At 37.3% G+C, this 27,638-nt stretch overlaps 1 protein-coding gene across 3 annotated transcripts in view; it reads right to left on the bottom strand.

Annotated features, from left to right (window-relative positions):
* The window catches only part of USP25 (ubiquitin specific peptidase 25), a gene marked incomplete at its 5' end in the record, with an annotated part of 145,661 nt that extends 134,319 nt beyond the window's left edge, over nucleotides 1-11,342 (bottom strand). For all 3 annotated transcript variants that reach the window (XM_079704213.1, XM_079704214.1, XM_079704215.1), the window contains one exon: nucleotides 11,298-11,342. In XM_079704213.1, the coding sequence (XP_079560339.1) occupies nucleotides 11,298-11,342 (45 nt within the window). The remainder of the gene's footprint in view (nucleotides 1-11,297) is intronic.
* Between the last annotated feature and the right edge of the window lie 16,296 nt (nucleotides 11,343-27,638).

The following is a 27,638-nucleotide window of genomic DNA, read 5'->3' as shown; positions in this document are numbered from 1 at the left end:
GCAAAAGGAGTTATCACACTGCACAGTAGTATCTCACCCTCTTGATTATCCAGGCACTAAGACATGCTCACAGGCAAAATATTGACAAGTTCCAATACATAATATTTATATGGCACTAACTTAAAAGTAAGCTATAATTGTTACCTCTTATTCACAGCAAGTGTATTCCACTCTACACTAAATCACAAAACCTGTTCAGTTCAACATTCTGCTTAAGAGATACTAGAATAATTACAATACATTTACTAAGTTATAGCAAAAAAAAAAGTTTTAAACTATGATCATACTTGGTGGCACATCTCTGAAGATTTGACAACAAAAGGCTGAGAACACTACTCTTAAGAAAAAGGCTATCAAATAAGTACCAGGGTCACAGATGGCATGTGGATGACAGCAGCAATAAAATCTACTCCGAATGTTTAATAAAGATATTTTACAAGAATATCCTGATATACATAGATTACTTTCCTTGGCTGAAGCTGCAACTGCCAAGTTAGCTTCTATAAAACACTACCATCTGTCAAATTAAGCTAACCTTGTTATTCTGGTTTTTAAATTTTGGTTACATCTGAGTTAACAGTTGGTTTTTGGTTTCAGTGCATAAAAGCTACACAATAGAACATAATAAATGTATGTCTATTTTATATTTATGCAAACTTCAGTAAAACTATAATAAAAATACTTTAGTTCAAGAAAGAGTTCCAGAAACCTCCTTTCCTGTCTTCCTTTAAAACAGTCCTAACTCAAGGATAAAAAAATACTGCCATCAAGTGGAGTATTAATGGGAAGGAGAAATTTTCACTAAAGCGGCTGGTTCTCCAGATGAGAAAAATCAACTCGGACACCTACTTAGACATGCAAAATTCAAATCCAATTGGAATAAGACTTAAATACCAAAAGCAAAACAAGAAAAAGATTACATGGAAATAAAAGAGAATATCTTTATGAAACAGGTATGAAAGATCAAAATAAAGGAAACTAATTACATATAAGACTAAATCAAAATGGACTCCTATTCATGAAAGAACAACATAAAGGGAGTAAAAAGACATAGTGATAAACGGAAAAAGATATTTGCAGAATATGTAAGTTGGGAAAAAAAAGTAGTATATAAACTATAAAGAACTGCTTCAAATCAAAAAAGGTGAAACAATCTCCCCCCCAAGAAAAAAAAAACAGAAACAAATGTGAATTTCGCAGGGAAAAAAAAAACCTCAATGGCCCATAAACATAAAAAGATAACCAATTAGGTTATCAACACCAGAATGGTTAAGTTCTTGTGTAACCATAACTATAAATAACCACCACATATGCTCATATGCTTCCTTCTCTATCCCACCAAAGCTTCACATGCTCAGATACACTGGGTGCTCTCCCTCTGATGCCACAAGCAAAAAAGGAAATATCATCAGTTCTATTAGTTCTGCAGGCTTATTACCAACTTAAAGTCCCGGCCCCACTGGGAAAGAAGCCCAGAAGTCAGTTCTGAGAATACGTATGGTACAACTAGAACAGGCACAAAGAGTGTCCATGACCCCAGGAGGCCTGTGCAGAGAGCTCCTTCTTCCCACCAAAAGCTGGAATTTTAGACCTGAGGCAGTGGACTACTGCTAATTTTCTTTTAACCCACTTCCTTGGCCCTGTCCTGACCCAAAGCCTTTCTCTAAGGCCTCATGGGAAGACTTTAGGAGCCCTCTTTCTGACACACCAAGACTAGCTCAGAGGCCTCAGTGGAGGATACAGCAAGCCCCACACCTCCAGCCCAAGCTTGTTTCTGTAGTTCCATTTCAAAGAAATGAGACATTTGATTTTGCATGTATTCTGGCTCAAATTATGATGCATAAACTTTTGTATATGCAAGTGTATGGTTGGTTCTCACATTAGTGCAAGCACAGCATCAGTTCCCGGCCACTAATGGTTCTTCATTCCTGGTCCCTCTCTCTACACTCCTCTCCCACATCTTTCCTCTTCACCAAGGACCTAGCTCTCAGCTCTGCACCCAATCCTGTCCTCAAAGCTAGTGCCACTCACCCCAATAGAGCCACTTCCAGGCTGAACAACACCAACAAAAACCCAACAAATAACAGTTTCTAGTTCAAAACAAGCTATTCTTCTGTCTTATTCTCACATGGACCAAAAACCGTAAGAAAAGTCTTTCTCTGCTCAATTGTTTACCTGTCCACAGTTCATCCCACCCCATCATTGGTCCCCGAAGTTCTTTCCAAACTTCCAAGCTAACTACAATGTGAAAGCATTTTTGTACCCTGTGGGGAAAAATACACATCATAAAGATTATTCTTGTGTGTGCTATTAATTATTAAAGAGATCAATGTTAGTCTGAGGCATGAAGAAGAAAAGGCTTTTCATTCCTCAGTAGTGAGCATTCTTTATGAGGTATTACTTTAAAAAATATAAAATGAAGGAAAAATTGTGCAATTTCATTTTGTTTTGTAAGCATATCAGTACATGCTCCTAAGTGTTTTACCTCTAGAAACATCTTTAGCTTTTTTGCCATTTTCAGACTTGGAAAAATAAGTAGCTTTTGTTATTGCTGATCCTATGAGAATGTAAAACTGAGTAATATATGAGAAACAATACTTAAAAGTCATCCAAAAATAGCCAATAAGCACATGAAAAGATGTCCGAAACCATTAGTCATTAGGGAAATACATATTGACACTACACTGAGGTACCATTACATACTCATTAAAATGGCTAAAATATAAAAATTGACAATACCAAATGTTAACAAAGATATAGACCAACTGGAACTCTCATACATTGTTGATGGGAATGTACAATGGTACAACCACTTTGAATAACCATTTAGCCATATCGTACAACAATTCCACTCCTATGTATTTGTCCAAGAGAAATACTTTAGAAGTACATCAGGTAACAAAGTAACGAACTGTCCTTTAAAAACAACAATAAAGAAGGATGTGAGGCAGTTAAAAGAGATACCATAAAACATTACTAAAACTGGGTGGAGAAATCATGGGGAAAATAAGGGAGGAGGATTCAAATGAAGTCATCGATAAGTTTTTCCACAGACAAAAGGCAGGCTGGGACTTCCTTGGTGGTGCAGTGGTTAAGAACCTGCCTGCCAATGCATGGGACACGGGTTCAAGCCCTGGTCCAGGAAGGTCCCACATGCCACAGAGCAACTAAGCCCGTGCACCACAACTACTGAGCCTGCGCTCTAGAGCCCACGAGCCACAACTATTGAGCCCACATGCCGCAACTACTTAAGCCCACACGGATAGAGCCTGTGCTCCACAACAGGAGAAGCCACTCCAATGAGAAGCCGCGCACCACAACGAAGAGTAGCCCTGCTCGCCACAACTAGAGAAAGCCCGCACAGCAACAAAGAGCCAACACAGCCAATTAATTAATTAATTAATTAATTTTTTACAAAGGCAGGCTAAGGACATGGTGGGGGGGGGGGGCGGGCGGCAAGGACCATAGGGTCCTGATGACAAGATCAGGGTGTAGCAAGAAAACTCTGGATAGCTGTTTATAAAGGCCTCCTAGGGTGACATTAGCTTAGAAATTATTACATTTAAGGGTGTGCTCTTATACTATCAGTGTCCCAGAGTAGATTGGCATGTTTTAGTCCACAAAAGTAAAAAACAAGAAAGAAAATAAACCAAACCATTTGTTCATTTGCTGGGGGGTGAAGCCAAAAAAATAAATAAATTAAAAAATAAATAAATAAAAGCAGCAATAAAACAAAAACATCCACTATCACCACTTCTAATCAACATTTATCATACGTCTTACCTAGTATAAGATAAAATGAAATTATAGGCATAGAAATTGCAACTAAATAAAACTGTCATGATTTATTTATGATATGATCTTTTATGTAGAAATTCCAAAATTATCTATGAAAGTATTAGAATAAAGTTTAGCAAGGTGGCTAAATATAAGATCACTATACAAAAGCCAGCTGCATTCATACACACCAGTAACAAATAACAAACATTTTAAAGCACCACATATTATTGTTATCAAAAGTATCAACTACATAGGACAATGTGTAAGAATTCTACTGTTAAAATTATAAACTAAAAAAAGAAAAATTAAAGAAGACCTAAATAAAAAGAAGTATACCTTGTTCATGGATAGACTCAATATCATAAAGATGTTAATGATCCCAAATTGGTATATAGATTCAATAAAATTACTAAAAAACGAAAACAGGTTTTTCAGAGAACTTGGTAAAATTATTCTAAACTTTCTAAGGAAGATAAAGTACCATAACACTTCGGAAGTAGAGGGGCAAACTTATTTTTTCAGTACTAGAGATTACTATGAAGCCAAAGCAACGAAGACAGGATGGTATTCACAAAACGAATGACGGAACAAAACAGCAGAGGGTGAAAAAAAGCATTTTCCATAAAGCTTTTATATATGACAGAGATGGTATGTCAGTTCAGTGGGGGAGAGCATTAACTTTTCAATAAGGTAAGATTAACAACAACAAAAAATCATATACAAAATAAAAATTAAATTGGATCCCTACCTCACAACAGGTACAAAAAATTAAGTACAGACAGTATAAGGTCTAGATGTTACAAACATAACTAAAATTCTTATTACTATACAGATGAATTTCATTTATATATCAAGGTGAAAAAAGTTTCCAAAGTTAAAACAACTAAAATTAAAAACATACCTTCAGGAATTCAGAGCGGCAATAAAAAGGAACTCAAGGGGAGAATGAAGACAGGATTCAAGCTGATTACAATCTCAAATGAAAATAGAGGGATGCGACGAGGGGACTATATGGTTGGATATAGGTTACTTTCAAAGTTCTCACTTGTGTTTTAAGTAGTGCATTCAATGTGTGCTTATCATTAAAGATTAATATGCTATTTCATAAGTAAATAAAAACATATTTGCACAGAGAGCTGATAATGATCCCGCGTTTATGATTAATTCGATTCTGTGTATTTCAGAACCAACTAGTGTATACATTATTAAAACACACCCACAAAAAAGTATCTCACCACCTGTGCAGGGAATAAATGCAGAATTGGCATTACAAAAATAATAATGCAGACAAAGTAAAAAGTTATCCTAGCACATAGAGCAAAAAGGGAAAGAAATTATAAAATGAAATTTGAAGCAAGGTAGACAGACGATTGGTATCTAATATTCAAATAATGTCGTTTCAGAAGGAGAAAGAAAAAAGGAATAGAGTAGATGTAATAATTCTTAAATATATATCTTTTTCCTGGAAGAACACTAAAGTTTTCAGGTCAAAAATCCTTGCCAGGATGGTTAAAAACACACACACACACACACACACACACACACACGTGTGAAATTTCTGCATTCTAAAACCAAAGAAGAAATCTTATAAGCTTATACAGAGGGTTAACAACTTATCTACCAAAAAAAAAAAAAAAATCAAATGGTATTAAACTACACAGAAAAACATAGTTAAAATTAAACACCTAAACACCTATTTTTTAAAAACTTATTAGCTACTAACATGTAACACAATTAAGTAATATTTTTGATGTAAGGTATATTGTAAAAAATGTTAAATATCATCATTTAAATTAGAATTCCATATTATCCCAACAAAATCAAGAATGCTATAAGTAAAAATATGCTAAACAGTCTTATCTTATTGGGGGCACAGGGAAGGAGAGAAAACTATTAATTATTTACAGAAAAACATGTTTAAATATATTCGTTTAGAATTAAAAGAGCAGAAAAAGCTCTTTAAATAAATGAAAGTCAGAGGGCAATAAAAAGATTAAATTTGTTATCACTATATATGGAAACGATGAAATCTTACTAAAAGACCAGCAAAAACACAAGTTTGGATTAGATCCATTAGAAATACAAAGATAATTTGATGAAATTACATTAAAGGTAGAGACATCAATATCTCTCAGAATTTAACACATAAAGAAAAAAACATGAAATATTCAAATGACACTATAAGTGTTCATTTAATATATAAACATAGAACTCTATAACTCTCAAAAAATACATATCCTTTTCATATGATCATTAAAACCTCATGTACAGGGCTTCCCTGGTGGCGCAGTGGTTGAGAGTACGCCTGCCGATGCAGGGTACGTGGGTTCGTGCCCCGGTCTGGGAAGATCCCACATGCCATGGAGCAGCTGGGACCGTGAGCCGTGGCTGCTGAGCCTGTGCGTCCAGAGCCTGTGCTCCTCAGCGGGAGAGGCCACAACAGTGAGAGGCCCGCGTACCGCAAAAAAAAACAAAAACAAAAACCTCATGTACTTAGTTGTAAGAAAGTCTTAATAAATTTCTAAAACTATTACAAATCATATTCTCTAAAGGCACTTTCAATTGTGTTGAAACTAAGAATCCACAATTTAAAAAATGCAACAAAAAAAGCAAAACAAAAAATATTTTTAAACAATGAAAGAAAAAATTTTAAAGATACTAGTCAAAATTTGGAAAGCGTAACTAAAACTTGCTCTAAATAGAATGGTCAGCCTAATATAGTCCTATTCATCAAAACTTCCAAGTAACAGGTACTTAGTTTGAAAGATCAAAAATAGTTAAAAGCTACTGATTTTGAATGGTTTAACCTAATGCTACATTAACAATTCCAAAAGTGTAGGAAAAAAAACAAAAAGCTTTCTAATGCTTTTATGAGCTAACCTTAATAGGCCATATACATATAAAAGCAAACCTTGTAACCAATCTCATTTAAAAACAAAGATTCTAATTTTTTTTAAATTTAGTATACTGAATTTGGAGGCATCACGATTGAATGCGATTTTGCCAGAAAGCAATACAGATGAATGGTTAACGGCAGAAGCCCCTGAGTCGAGTGGCCCAGGGTTTAAATCCCACTCAACATATACTAACAACGAAATGTTGCTTTAGTTCTTAACTTCTCTATTACTGTTTCCTCAACTGGGACATGAAGGTAAAAAAAAAGTCTCCACCTAAAAAAGTGGTTGGGAAGATTAAATGAAAAAAGTTATAAAACTCTTAGCACAATTTCTTAACATAGTACATAGTAAATATTCCTTCTGTTACAATCGTTCTTATTAGGACATATAAAATATCATCAGTTGTTGCAAAAAAAAAAGACATTTGATAAAGAGTCAACATCTAAATCTGATTTCAAAGCATTTTAAAAACTTATAACTGTAAGGACATTTCATATTACAATGAAACAATACATAACAGACACTAGTATTAACCCTAGTACTATTCTGTAATCTTAGCTAAAACAATAAAATACTTTATGAGTAAAGAGGTGTAAAGATTGACAAAGAGGAGGTCAGATGATAATTATTTGCAAATGATATGGCCTGAATACGAAGAATATTGAAGAATATCAACAGAATAATAGAACTAATGAAAATTCATTAAGGCAGCTGGATACAGTGTTAGTATAACAAATCCAAATTAGATGAGAAAAGAAAGGAGTAAAAAGGGAATAAGCAGCTGGATCCCTTTCTCTCTGCAAACCAAGTCTTATGCTAATACCAAGATAACCAACTATTTCACACTAAAGAATATCCATTTTATATAATGTTTAGAGTGATTTATATAATGTTAACTGTCCCTTGAAATGTTGTATTACATTTTTATAACTTTAGATAATACCTAAATTAGAAAATACTACATTATTTTAACTAAGAAATTTACCCTGAATTCAGCTTGTATTGTTTTGCAAATTTCGTTTTAACTCTTAATTTGGTTAATCTGTGACATCCTTCCCACCCCACCCCCCAGTATAACTAAGTGAAAGCTGACTGTTGATCCATAAGATTCCTTCTGCCTCCATCCTCTACTATTTCTTTTTTATCCTCCCTGTCTGGAATAAATGTATGCTTAGCTCCACTAAACACTCAAGATCTTCAAAAGTTGCTCATGTCTAATCATACTAACTTTAAGGCTTTAAAAGAAGATTCAGAGGCATTTAATGACTTGCCCAAGGTCATAGAAAGGTGATTTAGATCAACCCACATCCTAGTCTTATCACTACACTGCCTATATTCTAACAGTTGTCCACAGTTTCGAGCTTCCATCGTTTCTCAATAATGTTAAATCGTGAGATTCAGTTAGGGAACTAAAATAACCCCTGCGATTGCATTCCTTTTAGAAAACACTCACTCATTCATCAAATATTTACTGAAACCTACTATGTGCAAGGAGCTGTTCTAAGCCCTAGGGTGAAATGAAATAGGCAAAATACCTTCCCTTATGAACCTTATATTTTATTCAACTCAGGAGGATACATTTAATGAAAATAGTATCCAGCTCACTTAACTCTACAAATTAATTTGGTCCCTGGGAGGAAGGCTTCTATATTGCTGCCCTAAAGAATCCTTATTTGGTAGTGTATATATATATGTCAATGCTACTCAGCAGCATAGCACAGGAAGATCAGCTTGGTGCTTTGCAACGACCCAGAGGGGTGGGATAGGGAGGGTGGGAGGGAGGCTCAAGAGAGAGGAGATATGGAGATATATGTATGCATATGGCTGATTCACTTTGTTGTACAACAGAAACTAACACAGCATTGTGAAGCAATTATACTCCAATAAAGATGTATTTTTTTTTAAATCCTTACTTGGGACCTGAATCTATGAATCAAATTTCTGAGATGCAAGGATCCCACACTTAGGTAAATATCAAGCACAAAGGCTGAATACACATGTTCAAGAACAAAATTATGACAGATTTTAACTGTAGCTAATCTGCTGCCAACTCCACCTCACCTGTATCATCTTAAACCTCAAAAAAACAGCTCTCTGCAGTTACACTTAATCTCATAACTCCCTGCCATGGCTAAACTTGAGCAATCAAGCAAAGAACACATCAGAGGAAAAGACAGCCCTTGCCTTATGTTACCCTGTGACAAGCTACTCTGTAGGTGACAAAAGACATATGAGTGTTGTGCTTTTTTTTTTTTTAATCATACATCCTTCTGGAAGAAAAAAAAATCTTGAAAAATAGAAAACTGTTCCAACTACCAAAATATGGCTCTTTATATAAAGCTAATATTATACATGAGCATACAACACACAATTTTTTAAAGGAGAGAAGAAAACAGGCTAAGATTTTGGTTATGCAATATGCACTAGACACTTCTCGTTTTACTAGTAATTCATAAAGTTTCTAATTTAAAAGCAAAGAGTTTCACTTTTGTTTCTTCTAAAGTAGTTCATTTCCTAGTTACTAGCTTGAAGCCTACTTCCTAGTTACTAGCATGGTGGATTTAAATCGTCAATTCATTTTAAGTGGATGGTTTAAGGTATTTGAACCTATATGAATATTTTTAAATAGTTCTGAGTAACAAAGTAATAGTATATTAATATAGAAAGCAAACACATCACATGTTTCTTTTCAAAATAATACATAAACACCATGATGGAAGTATAAAAATAAATGCAATTGTATGGCTCTAAAAAAAATGTCCACAGTATCAATGAGATGATCTGACAGACACACACTAAAAACAGCATCATAATGGTAATATTTTAGACTAACAACTACTCCCTTTGTTTAAGGAGGGGACTCAGCAAACTAGGAAACTGGACTTGGTGGCCAGGATCACTTTCAGTAATTTGATTCTTGATTCACAATTTTATGCATAAACCTCTGAACTGGGCATATCTGCATTACCTAATTTTATGCTAAAGAAGTACTTTAGTCCAAAATCAATTTAAAAAACTCACAAATTTCTTGCCAATGTTCAAATTTAAGAGATGTGAAGAATATGAGTTATATTTCCCACTTTGAAACGCATAGCCTTTAGTATTCAACTTTGAAGAGAACTATAAACAGAAGCGACACCAAACCTATTAAATTTTGCTTAGTATACATATGACCACAAGATCCTCCTCTAAGTATTAACACTTTGTCATACTCAACATCAAAAACTAAAGTTTAAGGTATTCCAAACAGAATGGAGGGGATGAGGAGATAAACTGTTCTAAACCCCCATTATTAAATCTAGAATTATTTCACCGTAAATAAACTGCAGTCTGCAATAGTCTTCAAAATTAACCAGTATAGCACAAAAGAGTTCCAAAGACAACTTTCCCAAAGTGCCTAAACTAACAATGCGCTATCCTTGCTTTCCAAAATTCTTGAGCATCTTCAGTTACCTCAAGTACTATAATAAAATTCTAAAAATAATCTCAAAGCAAAAACTTAGCAAGCTGCGTGTATACACATAGTCAGCAGGACAGCAGCCCTTATTCTAAAATCAAGCACAGGTAGGATATAACAATGCCAAAACTACAACAGGGTGGGGCATTCACTACTCTCCCAGAAAAAACAAATATACTTTTGGTAGCTGCTCTCTGTAAACGCTGGTTACCCCCATAATTCCAAGACGAGTAAAGCAATGTTTTCCTTTTGCCCAAAATGCTTTTCCCACCAATGACCACCCCCCCAAAAAAATTAAGTCATAGCCAACTACTTTTCAGGATATGGTGCAAGCCGTGATAGTGCACTTGAGATTCTGAAAGCAAAATCTAGAAAAAAAGTAGCATCTCTCATTACTTAACGTAAAAGATGTGAAGCTTCACAAACCCAGATTTTTTTTCTTAAGTCAGTGACCATTTGAATGTGTGACTGAGGCAAGAGTAAAGGGTGAACTATGGAACAAGGTCAAACTTAGGGGACAATGGATTCCTGGAATAACATGGCCAGAAAGGTTTCCTTAAGGGACAGTTTCTATATTCAAAAAAGAAAAGAAAAAGAAACGGAAGGAAGGAAGGAGGGGAGGAAGGAAAGGAAGGAAGGGAAGGGAGGGAGGGAGGAAGGAAAAGGAACCAACCAAATCCTCTACTTTTACACCGAGTCTACCTGGTTAATATACCTGTCCCGCCAGGCCGACTATTCAATTCTGGTGGAGACCCTTTTGCAAAATAGCAGGCCTGGAATGCTCCTACCTTGGAAATAAAAACTGGGTTCAGAGGGGATAACAACCGGCTATTCCTTTTTTTAAAAAGAGGAGGAAGATAAAGTTTAATTAAGAAGCCATATAGAGGAGTGTAGGAATGTGAGGTCGCGCTCAACCAATACCCGGCACCGTCTGTTACAGGAAAACAATCGGCAAGAAGGAAGTGCACTGAAACCCGCTAACTACACCCCGCTTTCCCCACGCAGCCCGGAACTGGGCGCGACGCCCCCAAAGCGGGTAGGGGCGGGGGGCAGCAAGGGGGAAGCCCAGAGCAGCGGAGGCCCGGGCGGCGGCGGGGGAGGCCGAGGAGGTCCAGGCCGCGGGTGAGGGCGGCACGTCAGAAGGAGGAGCGGGGTCGCCTCACCTTCTGCGCCGCGCTCTGCTGCAGCACGTTCTGCTCCACGGTCATGGCCCCCGCAGCGCCGGCGGCGGCGTCCGGCTCCTCGCGCCTCCGCCGGCCCTGACTGCCACGCTCCGCCGAGCTCCAGGGAGCGGCGCGGACGGCCGGGGAGGACAGCGCCCCCGCCAGCCAGGCGCGAAGGCGATGGCGGCCGGCGTGCACGGGCACCGCGGGCTGGCGGCGAGGCGCAGACAGCGAGGGCCACGGCGGCGGCCCCACGACTCCGCGCGGCCCTCCTCAGCGCGGCTCGTCGGCCGCGGCCCGGGCCATGAGCAGGCGGCGGACGCTCGGCGCGGGAGGGCGCGAGCAAGCCCGGACGCGTCACGCGCGCGATCCTTCGCTGGCGGCTGGCGGGCCACTGCGGGGAAGGGAGAGGGGACAGAGGGAGCGGCCGGAATGGCGCTGTCCTCCTCCTCCTCCCGCCGCGACTCCTCCTCCCCTCCCCTCCCCCAACCGTCGTCACCGCCCCCGCCCGGCGGCTCCTCCCCCGCCGAGCCCCGCCCGCCGGCCGCCCTAACCCTACATTATGACCCTCGGGGCGGCGGGGCGGGGCGGAGCCGCCCCGGAGCCCCACCCCCCGTACCCGCGCTCCCGGGGGTGGAGCGAGGGAGCGCCACGTGGGCCGGGCCTCGGAGCCGCCCCTGCGGCAGGTTGCGCGACGCCTACCCTTGGCACCGCGATGCTCCAAGCCGAGGCGGGAGGGCAGTGTTTCTCTCTGTGCCCAGAATTTGTTAGATCGCTGGCTTTCCGAACTCCTCCAAGACAAAACATTTCTCTCCAGGCCGCATAACGTCCCAAAACCGCTTTGGGTCCCGAATCCCAGCTCCTTCCTATGTCTCTGGCCTTTCTAGGAATTTCACAAGCAGTAAACTCGCCCGAAGGGAAAAGTCAAGTGTGGTTTAAGCAAAAGGCTGTCAGAAGCCCATATGCTGCAATGTACTTTAATCCTTAACTAATCATTACGTAAATGAATATTGATATTCTCTGTCTACTTCTTTCATTCAAACATGTGCCAGTCACTGCTAGGCTCTGGAGAAATAAGGTATCTTTTCCAAAGGTTTGATATAAATGAAATACGGTCTATACAACAGACAATATTACAAAAGTATCACTGCCTAGATGGTACATCACCTAATATCCCAGTTGCCAAACAATTATCTGTTAACCACCCTGCTTGGAATATTTGACTATATGTGGAATTGTAAGGCAAACCTAATATTGAGAAAGCAATCTGTAGCCTCAAAAATATCTTAAGTTTCAGGAGCTAATGTGGGGATAGGAAGCAGATAGGAACGTGAGGGTGATGGTGTGGCGGGAGAGGAGGAATAATCAGTGCGTATTGTCACAAATACAATGCACACATATGCAAATCTGGATATAGTTTTTAATCTGATGGCAAGAAAAGAAAGTTTGGTACGTGATCATTGAAATATCAGGTTTTATTTAATAATCATGGATTACAGTACCTCCTAAGGTTTTGTAATCAATCTGTGCACTTTACCAGCTGTCTTTGCTCTGCACCCTTAGATGTCTTCAATCGCTTTTGAGGTCTTCCCCTTGAGTCTTCATGTTTATTTGCTCATTTGATTTTGACAGATTACAAATTTTATTTTACATCTTTAACAGAAGAATTTGAAAGGTTGTGAAGTGGTTGGAAACCCAGAATTTTAAGGAACAATGCAACAGTTCTGATAGAATGCACACATTTTTTATAACACTGAGACCCAAAGAGGGTGACTTGTCAACAAAAGCTCACTACAGCCCATTTTTCCTAATTTATAGATGAAAATTCTTTCCACATATCAACTCCAAGTTTGTCTGGGTTACAGATTTTTTTAAAAATCTATCCAGTTCATGACATTTGAATTTAACAAAGTTAAATTTAACATAAAAATCTGGTACTGTGGTTTTATAAGGATATTGCCAGATACTAAAGTTTAGTTTCTAGAATTTGGCAATAAATGTTCCTCTGAGTTAGATTTTATTTTTTTGTTTTTAGTTTTTTAAACATCTTTATTGGAGTATAATTGCTTTACAATGGTGTTAGTTTCTGCTTTATAACAAAGTGAATCAGCTATACATATACATATACCCCCATATTTCTTCCCTCTTGCATCTCCCTCCCTCCCACCCTCCCTATCCCACCCCTGAGTTAGATTTTAGTTCCACAAAAAAATTATCTTACCAGTGCTTACTATATTATTACCAAATAAAGCTCTTTATAGGGTAGTTTGTACCTGCCCACTTTGATCATTCCCTAATCACTTTTGATGGTTTCCTATTTAATTTTTTTTAAATCTTAATTGTGGTTTTGTAGAACTTTGAGAAGTAAATTTCATGTTTCCTTATAGGTTTTTTTTTTTTTCCAGAAAGCATACAATCGGAATGAATAGAGGATAAAAATGTGAGAATTTGAGATAAATTTGCACATAAGACCCATTGCCAGATATCCTAAATCATTTTTAAAATGTGCCCCAATATCAGTTTTGCTGTTCATGCGTCAGCCTTAATATGGATGGTTGTTGGAATTATATATCCCCATTATATTATTTAATAATTCCTAAATTATTGCATTGCTCTGGATTGTTGACACTTAGGTAAGCAAGTAAGGTGATAAATTTCATATAAAATTTAATGTTTAGTTTTTAAATTTATTTTTATTGAAGTATAGTTGATTTACAATGTTGTGTTACCTTCTGCTGTACAACCAAGTGACTCAGTTATGCACATATATATATTCTTTTTTAAACTCTTTTCCATTATGGCTTATCCCAGGATATTGAATATAGTTCCTTGTGCTATACAGTAGGACCTTGTTGCTTAGTCATTCCATATGTAATCGTTTGCATCTACTAACCCCAAACTCCCAGTCCATCCCTCCCCCATCCCTGCTCCCCCTTGGCAACCACAAGTCTGTTCCCTATGTCTGTCTGTTTCTGTTTCATAGATAGGTTCATTTGTGCCATATTTTAGATTCCACATATAAGTGATATCATATGGTATTTGTCTTTCTCTTTCTGATTTACTTCACTTAGTATAATAATCTCTAGTTGCATCCATGTTGCTGCAAATGGCATTATTTCATTCTTTCTTATGGCTGAGTAGTACTCCATTGAATATATGTACCACGTTTTCTTTATCCATTCATCTGTCGATGGATATTTAGGTTGTTTAAATGTTTAGTTTTTAACACAAAGTCTATTTTTCTACTGTGGATCAAAATGATGTTTCTAACAATATTTAATATTATATCTTATATATGAACCAAGGACATTGGTATTATTCTATCCTGACTCTTTATTTCTTTTCATTTAGAAAGGGTTTGAAAATCTGTTTCTGGACACCCGAAGTCTAATATGTTGCCAAAGCACATCTGTAAGATATGAGCAAGTGAGAAACATTCAGTTCACAGGGTAGATTTGAACAATTGCCACAACAGAAGAGTGTTTTTTAAATCTACTTTGAAGAGGATTGGAATTATTTTTCTTCTTAAGGTGTATTGACATTCTGGGACAATTTTGTTTCCACCAATAAGGGAACCATAAGCAATCATTCAAAGATGAGGTTTCTATGATGTCACAATAGCACCATTCATCAATAGAGTGTTCAGAGATTGGAACCTGTAAGAGTACATCCTGACTAATACATGCACAATAAAATGCATATTGAGTTAAATGGGCAGCCATGAAGAAGAGAAAAACAGGTTTATTTACACTTTTACAGTGTATGTCTAACTCTAACTTCTCATTCCAATCGGACAGCTTTGTGGTCCAGGCAGCCATATTGTTTTATATCACTATTGGGATCTCCAGCCATCAATAATGCCTCCCACACTGAGAGTCTCCAGATGTTGCTTCTTTGGTCAGTGTATTAGTTTGCTAGGGCAGCCATGACAAAATACCATGGACTGAGTGGCTTAAACAACAGAAATTTATTTTCTCACAGTTCTGGAGGCTGGAAGTCAAAGATCAAGGTACCAGCAGGGTTGGTTTCTCCTGCTGCCTCTTTCCTGGGCTTGCAGATCCTGCCTCTGCATATTTGGTTGACCCTCTGTATACACACTCCCCTGGTGTCTCTTTCTCTTTTTATAAGGACCAGTCATATTGAATTAGGGCCCCACTCTAACAGCCTCATTTTAACTTAATCCCTCCTTAAAGGTCTTACCTCCAAATATGGTTATATTCTGAGGTACTAGGGGTTGGGACTTCAAACTATGAACTTTAAGGGAACACAATTCAGCTCATAGCAGTTATATTTAGCCTACTTTACTTATAATCCTATACTTCATGCCTATGTGACATCAAATATCCTTTTTTCCTGCCCAACATAACCTCTTAGATTGGCAAGAGGTGCATTAACACATTAAAAGATAGTATCTCCACATTTTCTGCCAATATTCACACTTCCAATTAGAATAGTTTTGAAAAAATGAAAACAGATTCTAGTTGAATGTGAACTATATCTTTGCAAGGTCTACTTTGAAAGCAAGACCTACGTGGAGAAAAAGCTATACTTCATCAACTGAGAGACAGTACAAAGTGTAGATTTCTTGCATGAATCACTTGTTCTTCTTACCTTGAACATGCTCCAAGGCATACTCTGACACTGAAAATGGTTTAGAATCCCAGACCCTTTCTCATTTCCTACCTCTCTTCCCCTGCTATAGTGGTAGGCAAACATTTCCCTGAAATTATCCTATGACATATATGGGCAGAAAAAAACACATCAGAAAGTGACTAATGTCACTTTTTGAAAGCTCTATCTCCCTTATTCAGGGCATATGATTACTACGTATGTCCAAATCCCAAAGAGCAACTGAAAGACTGATAGCTCAGTTATCTCGGCCAACTTACTTAAGCCTTCTGCATATTCCTTGCCTATTTGCTATCAGGAACATTCCTTGTACTTCCATTGCTCTGCTGTGAATCACGGAAAGAACTACCCGTGCATATCCCATGCTCTCAGCTCAGCTGGCTTCAGAATGGATTGGCCAATGAAAGGGATAGGTGGGGTATTAGAATGTGAGAGAAAGGGAGAAGCCAGGCCATTCTGCTTTCTCCTTCTCCTTCTCCCCTTGGGGGCATCTCTTTGAGCTATGTCTCTTCAGTGGTTCCACTTTTCACCAGATTGGCCTACCCTGGTTCAAGGTTCTCCTGGTGAAGCAAATCCCTGAGCTCTGGAAGCCTTCCCTCCTTCCATCATCTCTCCAAATTAAGAGTCATCATAATTTCTTGCTGTTGCTAAACTCTGATTTAACTCACTGTCCCTCTTTGGTGTACTCCTCCCTTGCCTGTGTAACCAATCCTTTGAATTATCCCTTGATTTAAATATTCAGAGAGTATTGTGTTTTTCTGACAAGACCTTTACTGTCATATGTTCTCTGGGTCTCTGTAATCTATAAAATGAGAATAATAATATAGGGTCATTTTGATGATTACATGATTAAGTACATGTAAAATATTTAGAACCCCATGAGGCACAAAGTAAGTACATAATAAATGTGAGCAAGTTCTTGCTGTGATTATTATTAGGGATTCCACATGATCTATAAATTTAGAAGTTAAAACCGTTAGATGAACATCAGAAAGAATTATTCAGCTGGGTTTGAATATTCTGAGTCTAGGAAAACAATACAAGTAGCAGGGTTAAGTGAGATCAGTTTACAAAATCTGACAGTCTAAGAAGGGACTGTTCTACTGACATTTCTGTAATAGTTTCATATATCATATAATGTACAAAAGAACTAGTTTAGTTATTCCTGGGCAACTACTTTACCACTAATTTCAGACCCCTGATGATCATTTGTATTCTCTCTTGGATAGTAAAAAGGACACAAAGTTCAGATATAAGTGTCTTTAATTTTTAAAAATACATACTAGAGATATGGCAAATCAGAAATTTATTTTTGGACAAACAAAGCTATTAGCAAGTAGGAACAGAAGAAAAGGAAAAAAACCTTAACTATTAGGCAGAAGTGCTACTCATTTTTGGATTCTGCACAATGTTTATACTAAATAGGTGCTCAATAAGTGTAATTAAAATGAATTTATAAACAAAAATAAAACCATATTTAGGGCTTCCCTCATGGCGTAGTGGTTAAGAATCCACCTGCCAGTGCAGAGGACATGGGTTTGAGCCCTGGCCCGGGAAGATCCCACATGCTGCAGAGCAACTAAACCCGTGCACCACAACTACTGAGCCTGTGTGTCACAACTACTGAAGCCCATGTGCCTAGAGTGGTGCTCCGCAACAAGAGAAGCCACTGCAATGTGAAGCCCACGCACCGCAACGAAGAGTAGCCCCAGCTCACTGCAACTAGAGAAAACCCTTGTGCAACGATGAAGACCCAACACAGCCAAAAATAAAATAAATAAATTTTAAAAATAAATAAATGAATAAAACCAAATTTTAAAAATCCCCTTTCCTACTTTCTAGGCTTTCAGAAACTGTTTTTAGTATATTTAGAATACCTACTACCATCTTATAAAATGAGATGTGTATACAATAATCTACTATTTTCTCAGTCTAGTAGTTTGGTCTGTTTTTCATTAAGAACAACGCATGGAATTTTTTTATGTGAAGGTTAGTTAAATGATTCTGTTCAAATCTACCATAGCTTTAGTTTGGGCTATCATAAACACCCGCAATTGTGTGGCAATATTAACTGAGCATAAATCTTGTATAAGTGAAAATAGGATAACATATTTTAAAATTAGATCCTATTGGTTTCAATTTCAGAACCTCACCTCTAAGACTGGCCTTACTGTCAGGTGAGTTAGGCTGACTATTCTAGGCCTTCTATTTTGCACAGGGTACGAGAAACAGCCTATGATACATTAGAGCCAGCTACTATTTTCCATACACTTACTGTGGGCCAGGACCTATGCTAAGCACTTCACAATTCGAGCAATTTAATCGTTACCACAACCCCATGAAGTTGGAATTATTACACTCTTTTCACAGAGGAAGAAGTTGTGGCTTATCATTTAAGTAAATTATCCAAGGACACACAACCAAAACATATTAAACTGGATTGAATTCAGGTAGAAGGTCTGTCTGACTTCAAAGCTTTGGCTTTTAAACCTTCTACACTGTAGACCAACCATTTTTCAAGTGTGGTTAATGTATCCTGGAGGTCCTCAAAGCCCTTTCAGGGGGTCTGCAAGATGCTCCTTTCTCCAACTATATATCTGTGTGAGACCAGATTTTCCTCTTATACTTCAACCCAAACAATATATGGTAACAGATAGAATGTAGAAGCAAATTAGAGATTTCTGTTTTCTTCTTTTAAACCAGATATCAGAGATTTCCAAAAATGTAAAACAATGTCATTCTTCTCGCTCATCTTTTTTGTTTCGGAAAAGGTGGTCACTTTTCATAAAAGTAATATTTATATTAAAATATAATGCATTTCTTGTTTTTAAATGAAATAATAAATAAATATTTTTGAAATTTCTCAGCTGTAACTTCCAATATGAAGGGTATACAGCCTACAGACTTAAAATCTCATTGGGGTCCTCACTAATTTTTCACTGTGTAAAGCAGTCCTAGAAAAAAATGCAGTCCATTTCAAAAATGTTGAAACGCACTACTGTAGACTTCCATTGTCATCAGGCATTTTGCAAGAACTAGAAATAAAACTGATCTGACAAGTCTTTATGTCTCTCAGGTATCATGTATCACTATGGTGATCCTTTGAGAAACTGAGGTAGAAATAAATTGAACCAAAATTTCTTGCTTACTTAAGTACCATTCAAAAGCTAGTTTAGCTCTAGATTTAGAAATTTTCATGTAGAAAAGTAGATCCCTAGAAATATGTGAATGAAAAAATAAAGCAAAGTAGGTGACTTTACTTTCTCTGTTGTTGAAAGGATCAAAGAAGACTTACTTCAAAGTACTCTGAAAATGGTAGAGGACAATTCAAATGTATGATACTGTTATAAGTTATTAAAATATTGTGGTAGTATGAAATTATGGAAATTAGGAATTTGTTTTGAGAGCTAGCTATAGTGCTATTTAGTAAATATAGTTTTATTGCACTAGCTAATATAATATGTAGCTATATTATACATGTTATAACATAATAAGTATTATAACTTTATATTTAAGTGCCTTACCATATATTAATCACTTGAATATATGGTGTCTCATTTGACGCTCACTAACTATGCTATGGGACAAGGCAGGACATACTCTATATCCATTCTACAAATATGGAAACCTAGTCTCAGGGCAGTTGAGTGACTTACCAACAGTACACAGCAAGTGTATGGTCATGTTAAACCTTGTACCTAGCATAATACCTCAGCAAATATTTATTAAATAAAAAAATAAAGAAATCAGATCTGACTCTTAGTCCAGTGTATTAGCTCCGGTGTATGCTGATTTAAGAAGATAATATATTTTGCAACACTGCCTCATTTGCCAACATTATTCAAAAGGAATTCAAAAAGGTACATTGTGATATTGACTTACCACTCACTTATGCAGATCTTTGTCAGGAGAGCAATAACAGATGAAGAAGATATGCTTTCTTATATTAAGGGCTTATACTCAATCCTCAAATTTATTTTTTTCTATCTTCAAAGAGTAAGTGATGTAATGCTAACTCTTTTTTACATGGCATGTTAGGATTAACTTCCAAAAAACAGAAACACACACACATAAATTTCACTGGAATTCCAAAAATATGATAATTTTGCCAAATAAATGGAAGTTTATTATATCTTGTTTATGACCAGTCCACTTAAGACAAACCAATGATCCCACCCTATTGACTCTTGAATTTCAGTACCATGGACAAAGACAGAAGGAAAACAAATAACCTCAACCCCCAAAAGCCCACAGCCTGCTGGGGAGTCATCTACAGAAACAATGTCATAGTGTACCAGGTAATGAGGAAACCAGGAAGAAGGAGCGCCTAACTCTTCCTAAAGAAGATGGTATTTACTCTGACACAGTTCACTATCTGGTAGGAGAATCAAGAATATAAACAACAAAATAAGAGATGTTAATAAGCAAATTTATTTACAAATTACTGGAAGTCAAAGGAAGGAAAAATGGACTTAGTCTAAGAAAATAAAGCAAGGTTTCACAGAGAGCATGACATTTGATATAGGCCTTGGTGGAGAAAGAATGAAGTAGAAGTAATTGACAGCACAGGTCTCGTGTCCCAGCCTACTGAATAAAGGTACTAAAAACTTGAACTTTCCTTTACTTTTGGTTCACAGAAACTTGAAGTAAATGATCATGAACCTATTGTATTTGTTTTGAACCAATTACCTGGAGGAGATGGGCAGGAAGCCCTGTAGCCAGAATCTCTATAACAGTTAACTGGTGAGTAGGAGACACTGGGTGAAAAAAAAACACTGTTCAGTATGGCAATCACATTTTTTTTTAATATAAATTTATTTATTTTTGGCTGCGTTGGGTCTTTGTTGCTGCGTGCGGGCTTCCTCTAGTTGCAGCAAGAGGGGGCCACCCTTCATCGCGGTGCGCGGGCTTATTGTGGTGGCTTCTCTTGCTGCAGAGCACGGGCTCTAGGCGCGCGGGCTTCAGTAGTTGTAGCACACGGGCTTAGCCGCTCTGCAGCATGTGGGATCTTCCCAGACCAGGGCTCGAACCCGTGTGCCCTGCATTGGCAGGCGGACTCTTAACCACTGCGCCACCAGGGAAGTCCGCAATCACATTTTTTGAACGTTGCAGAATCCTCATTCACTTAAATGGAATTATCCACAGCTGTGCATATGAATGGCAATTTCTGGGAAGACAAGAATTCTCCAGAACCATTTGGGGTTATCTCCTTCTTTATGTAACTATTGCCAAAAGTGGCTGTACACTTGGCCATTAAACAATCTTACTCTAATGTTCCAGATTTCTCTATCCTTGTTTCAAGTCTTTCTGGAAACTCTTATCTGTTTTCTTTCAACAATTCCATCCAACTAAGCCTATTTTAAGAAAAACACCAACACTTTGTACTGGATGTATCAGGGGTTGTGTTTTTGGGTGGAGGCAGCCCACTATCTAAACCCCATGTTTGGACAAATGGCCATTGTGTCTTGGTGAGAGGTAGGGTTCCACCTCCTGCCACAGAAACCAAAATGCCAGATACTTGCTCTCTCAGATCCATAGAATACTCTGCCAATCAGTTGTTTCCCCAGTCCACTGAATCTTTAGCTAGTGAAGCAAAAAAAGAGACAATTGAGAATTATTTCTGGTGGTGGGAGTGGGGGTCAAGTGGGAGGATGGTGGGGATGAGGGCTTCGTGAGTGATGTCCAGCATCAAGCCAAGAATGTAGCAACACGCTGCACTGACAGCGTGAAGGTCATCACGTTAGCTTGGGTTCTAACTTTCCATCTTCCCCTGGGTCCGACCTATTTTTCCAATCCAAATTCTCTATCCTTCTTTTTATCCTGTCAACTGCCAGGTAGGTTTCCAACACTTTTTTCTTAAAGGGAGAATTGATTTCTGTCACTTTAGCAATGAACGCTGACTGACACAGTTTTTCCTAAGTAACAGAATGTATAGAGTAATTGTATCTTGTAGTATTTCTAATTGGACAATTTTTATGGGAAATCCATTTTAAGAATGTCCTAATAATTGTTAAGTGACAGCTGATGACATGCCAATGGAAAAATGTCTTTATGATTGAATATGAAGAAAGATATCAATACATTAATTTGAGTAGCTCACATGGACACCCAAACGCAAGGGGATAAACTTTCACTATACTTGGCGATGGTCATGCTTGCTAATTATAACCAGAAATGGCTGGTTATTGGATATAACCATTTCTCCAGTTGAGAACAGTCAGAGGAAGGAATAAAACGAGGAGATGGGAAGGGCAGTTTCTTAGCAGAAAGAGTGAACTGAAAAAGAACCAGAGTACAACAAAAAGGAATTCATCCATTAATTTATTCATTCAAAGAACATTCAAGGAATGTTTAAGCACTAAGTGAAGAGAGGCACAAAGAGAACCAAAGAGGAGCCCAGCTCTCACGAAGTGCGTGAGAATATAGACATGTAAAAACTTATTAGAATGGTACAAGGCTACCAGAGTTACCTGCAATATTCCATAGGCTTGCATATTAGTTTTCTATGCTGCATAATAAATTACCACAAACTCAGAGGCTTAAAATAACTCACTTTTATTATCTCATATTTTCCACAAGTGAGAAGTTCAGGCCCAGTTTATCTGGGCCCAGCTTACCCTCTGCTCAGGGTCTCACCCAGCTGCAATCAAGGAGGCACCAGGACTTGGATCTCATTTGGGCCTGGGGTTCTCTTCCAAGCTTATGAGGCTGTTGGCACAATACCTTTCCTTGCAGCTGTAGAAGTCATAGCAGTTTTCTTCTTCAAGTCCAGCAGGAGAGAGTCTCTAATCCTCTTAGGTCAGATGCACCCTGAAAATCTCCCCTTTGATTAACTTAAAGTCAACTGATTAGAGACCTTATTGTATCTGCAAAATCCCTTCACCTTTTCTACTTAACATAATCTCAGGACTGATATCCCAAAACATTAGCCATATTCTATTGGTTAGAAGTAAGCCCCAGGTCCCACCAGGCCCCACCAACACTCAAGGAGAGGAGATTATAAGAGGCATTTTCAGTTCTACTCAACAGTTTCCTTCTGTACATTCTAGTCCAGGGATTATAGTCTGAAGAAGAGACAGACAAGGACATACCTTCTAACCAACTTGGATTGACAAGTATTCAGGTTAGCTGTGACTCAGCAACATTTCATTTCTTTTATTTTTTTTAATTTTTACTTTAAATTGGAGCATAGTTGATTAACAATGTTGTGTTAGTTTTAGGTGTACAGCAAAGCGATTCAGTTATACATGTTCACGTATCTATTCTTTTTCAAATTCTTTTCCCATTTAGGTTATTACAGAATAATGAGCAGCGTGAATCTCTTTTAGAGATATTTATCCTCTTTCCCAAGCCCTTACATTTCTCTATATCCATGTACATGTTGTTTCCAGAGATAGGTTCTTCTCATAATTTAGAGAGAAGATTGAGCCCAACCTCAATTTAACTAACATTAATGAGCTTCCACATGTATGAAATGAGGAATGGAGTGACCTTCTAATTCCCTCATGCAGTCCTCATTCTCATCAATGGTATGACCAGACAACATCTGGCTAATAACAGAAGGAGATGGGAGGGTCCTTGTCCCCTTAATGAGAGCTATGAATTTGCTGTGATTTTTTTAATACATCTTTATTGGAGTATAATTGCTTCACAATGCTGTGTTAGTTTCTGTTGTACAACAAAGTGAATCAGCCATATGCATACGTATGTTCCCATATCCCCTCCCTCTTGAGCCTCCCTCCCACCCTCCTTATTCCACCCCTCTAAGTCGTCGTAAAGCACCAAGCTGATCTCCCTGTGCTATGTGGCTGCTTCCCACTGGCTATCTATTTTACGTTTGGTAGTGCATATATGTCCATGCCACTCTATCACTTCACCCCAGCTTTCCCCTCCCCCTGCCGTGTCCTCAGGTCCATTCTCTATATCTACATCTTTATTCCTAAAACCATTCATCCAGACCAGTCTAGGAAAGGCCCAGTTGATTGTTTCTATTTTGCTCCCATGTGAGAGGATGAGGGTGGCCGCTGCCCCATCTTCAGACACCATGTGCTACTTCCTCTCGGGCAGTGCAGTATGCCATTGTGGGAGACGGTGGACCTTTGAAGCTTCTTTGTGGGCATCTTGGATCATCCTGCATGAGGACCATCTTCCTACCTTCCAAAGGGGTTAGTCAATGAAAAAAGGTAATACTAAGGGTACATGACAATAATGGATCCCGGGAGGTTTTGAAGAATACCCCCCAAAGTACTAATCAGTAGTCTGAGGTTGCCTGGAGGCTTGAAGGGGTATGACTTGCAGTACTGTGTCCAAAAGAAGAATATGGGGGAACAACAGATCTTTGTCGTGGATGCCCTTTGTAACCTGAACAAGCACATCCTGCTGAGGACATACCAATAGAAGAAAAGGCAAAGAACCATGAGACTGCCCCACGTCTATCACCCTAGATATTGAGAACCTCTCTGTAAGGTAATGTGACTTCTGTATCTGGTAACCTCACAACCCCAAGGCCTACAGTCTTAGCTTTGGACTTCACTGATTGCTTTTGCAGATGTCTAGGACTCAATTAATTCATTATTATGGCCTTTAAAAAATAAAAGTTAGTGAGAATATCATGTTGTTGACACTTACTGACATATGACCTTGACAAATCAATAATGTTAAAAACCTCATAATTCTGTTATGTTAAGTTTATTTCCAAAACGCTTCCTCATTATAATGTAAGGTGATAGAAGAATGACAGTTATACTCCTGCCCTTCTCTACTCAACAGGAAGCATAAGATTCCCCCACTCCCAACTCATATCCTCTTCTGGTTAGGGGGATAAAAGTTATACTCTCATGTGAGCTTCTCTTAAGGCAGTAAGTACCAAATGAGAGTTGTAGCTTATACAAATTCAGAGAGCTCAGCCAGACCTCAGAGATTCTGATTCAGAAGAGCTGGGTACCCAGCATCTGTGTAGATTTTTAATTGATAATACATGCATATAACCAAATTTTACATTTCAAAAGTATGCACAGATAAAAATATTTATTTCATCCAATCCCCTTGTTTTCTTCTGTGGGGACAATTGTTCTTACAGGTTTTTTTCCCTGTACTTTGTGCATACACAAAACCAGAGAAAAAAACAGTACATACACTAGATTCTTTACCTTGTTTTTTTTTCATTTAATAGTAATAGATATATATATAGGAGATTATTTTATGTCCTTAAAAAACACATACTCTGAAAGCATTTCAATAGACTGAAGACACTGATAAAAATCTTCAATGACTATTAGGCTCTTCTCATAATCTGTAGGGGGCAGTTCTGTGCTAGAACCACACAGATCAAAAGATTCCTTCTAATCCTAATCCACTTTCTCTTTATTCTTATCTACCAACCCAAATTTACCTGCCTGTCGAAGTTTGCAATTCTTTTTTGTCATTGAAAATATAGAGCTTTTATGGGACTGGCTTGTACACTGGGACCTTTGTTCTAAAGGATATAGGACATAATTATCCCTTGTAAAATTCTAGTCATTTTATTATTCTACTTTTGATATTTGTCATGAAGATAGTTAACAGAATTGCAAAGTATTTTGTTTGTAAATATTTATACTCTAGAGACTCTAAACTGTATGCTTAAGGGCAATATGGTAATCTATTATCAAAGATAAGCAAAAGAAAAGTAAAAGCAGACATACTAATGGCTAAGAATTTGGATTTGAAAAGAATTTTCTTTCCTCTTACACCATGGATCAAACTGAAGAATATTATACTAAGTGATTTAAACCAGGAACAGAATGACAAATACTGCTTGATACCACATATGTGAAGGATCTAAAAATGTCAAACTCATAAAAGCAAAGGACAGAATGGTGGTTGCTAGGGGCTGGGATGGGGCAGGGGAAATGAGAAGGTATTAGTCAAATGGTACAAAGTTTTGGTTATGCAAGAAAAATACATCTTAGAAGCCTACTCTACAACATAGTGCCTATAGTTAATAATATTGTACACATTAAAAATTGCTAAGAGGGTAAATCTCTTGTTAAATAATTATTATTGGATAATAATAATAGTAAATAGATAGGAGAAAAAAAAGAAAAGAATTTTGCTTTCCTCTTAAAACTTTCATTTTGTTCAAAAGCATATACTAAAAAGTTTAAGAAGAGTCATTTGAATCTTCCAACTAGCTTTATTGCTTATTCAACTTGGCCCAAAATTAATCTGGAAATTACTTTACATTGAATAGACTGACAGTGATTACACATACATACGTACACACTCACACACATACACAATCACACATCAAAAAGCCTCATATCTGAGAATTACCAACTTAAGGTAATTGGGAACAGTAAAGTAGTTTCCATTCTACTGTGGTTAGAATTTACCCAGCACAAGTACTTGCTGTTTAAATATTTATTAACGTGTTTAAATATTAAATAGAAAACCTCTCTGATACTAGACATGCACTAAAACAAATTGGAATTGGCTTCTGAGTTTCAACATTGATATTCTCTTTGGGAACAACTGACAAAAAGAAAACTTAATGACAAAAAATTGTACTCAGGGATGTCCTCAAAGCCAAAAATTATATTTGTAATCTGTTTATTAATAACTAAAAATCTAGGGAAATTTATATATTCTTATTCCTCAATTCAGCTAAATGAAAACCTAAGATACTTCCTTACTCTTGGACTAAGTTGTTGAGGAATGCAAGTAATATGTACACAGTTGGGAATTATTGTCTTCTCTTTTTTGGAGATAAAAAGATTCTTCATATTTTGGTGGGGTTTTTTTTGTGGTATTTGTTTTTTTCTGAACATAAAGTTGTCATTTGAAAAGAGTATATTCTGCCTATATAACAGGATTTATTGAATTTAGAAGGTTAAGTAGTTGCCTTTCATATTTTGGATAAAATATCATACTAATAGTTGCTCATTTTTCACACCTTAATGTGTTTTTTTTACTAATTCTATTCTTAAGTGATTAACAGCTTTTTCTTTCCTTTATATCTAGATGAATATCCAGGCAGTGTCCAAATTTAATCATAATGTGAGTCATAGAATGAATACAAATAAATCACAGGGCTAGAAATAGATTTTTTATATTACAGTGCAATTAGAAAAGAACTCTTAACAATCTCAGTTTTAATTCAGTCTATGCTAAATCCAAGGTATAAGTGGTCTGGTCTGCATTAATTTGTTGCCCTAACTCTGACTTCTCATTTTTAAAACATAGTGATAGTTTTTCACAATATTCTTGTGCTGTCAGGCAGCCCGTCTTATTGACACACATTCAAACACAAATGTATGCCTTACTTTTTAGAATGAAAATTAATTTGTAAATCTTTCTATTGTTTTTCAATTTTCCAGGTATCTAATAACAATTCTAGAAGACAATCACTACCAGCTAAGTATCATGTCATATATATATATATATTATATATACTTATATATACACATAAATACATCACAACATACACACACATATATATGCAAATATAAATATTGCAAGCTTTCTGAAAATGTTTATTTTTATAAGTTTATTTTCTTGATAAGCAGACACAGCAGTTGGGAATATATGAAAGTATGGAATTGTTCTTAGGAAAAATTCTGTTTGTCAACAGAACTTGACAAAATTTTAGAAATTTAGAAATTTTAAAAAAATTAAGATTCATTCACAACTGGGTTTTTTGGGTTCTTTTTGTTGTTTGTTGTTGTGTTGTTG

This window comes from Hyperoodon ampullatus (genome assembly GCF_949752795.1).
Source record: "Hyperoodon ampullatus genome assembly, chromosome: 5".
In the NCBI taxonomy this organism is placed as follows: domain Eukaryota; kingdom Metazoa; phylum Chordata; class Mammalia; order Artiodactyla; family Ziphiidae; genus Hyperoodon; species Hyperoodon ampullatus.
The sequence above is the reverse complement of the archived record's forward strand: the minus strand, read 5'-3'. Positions and strand labels throughout refer to the sequence as shown.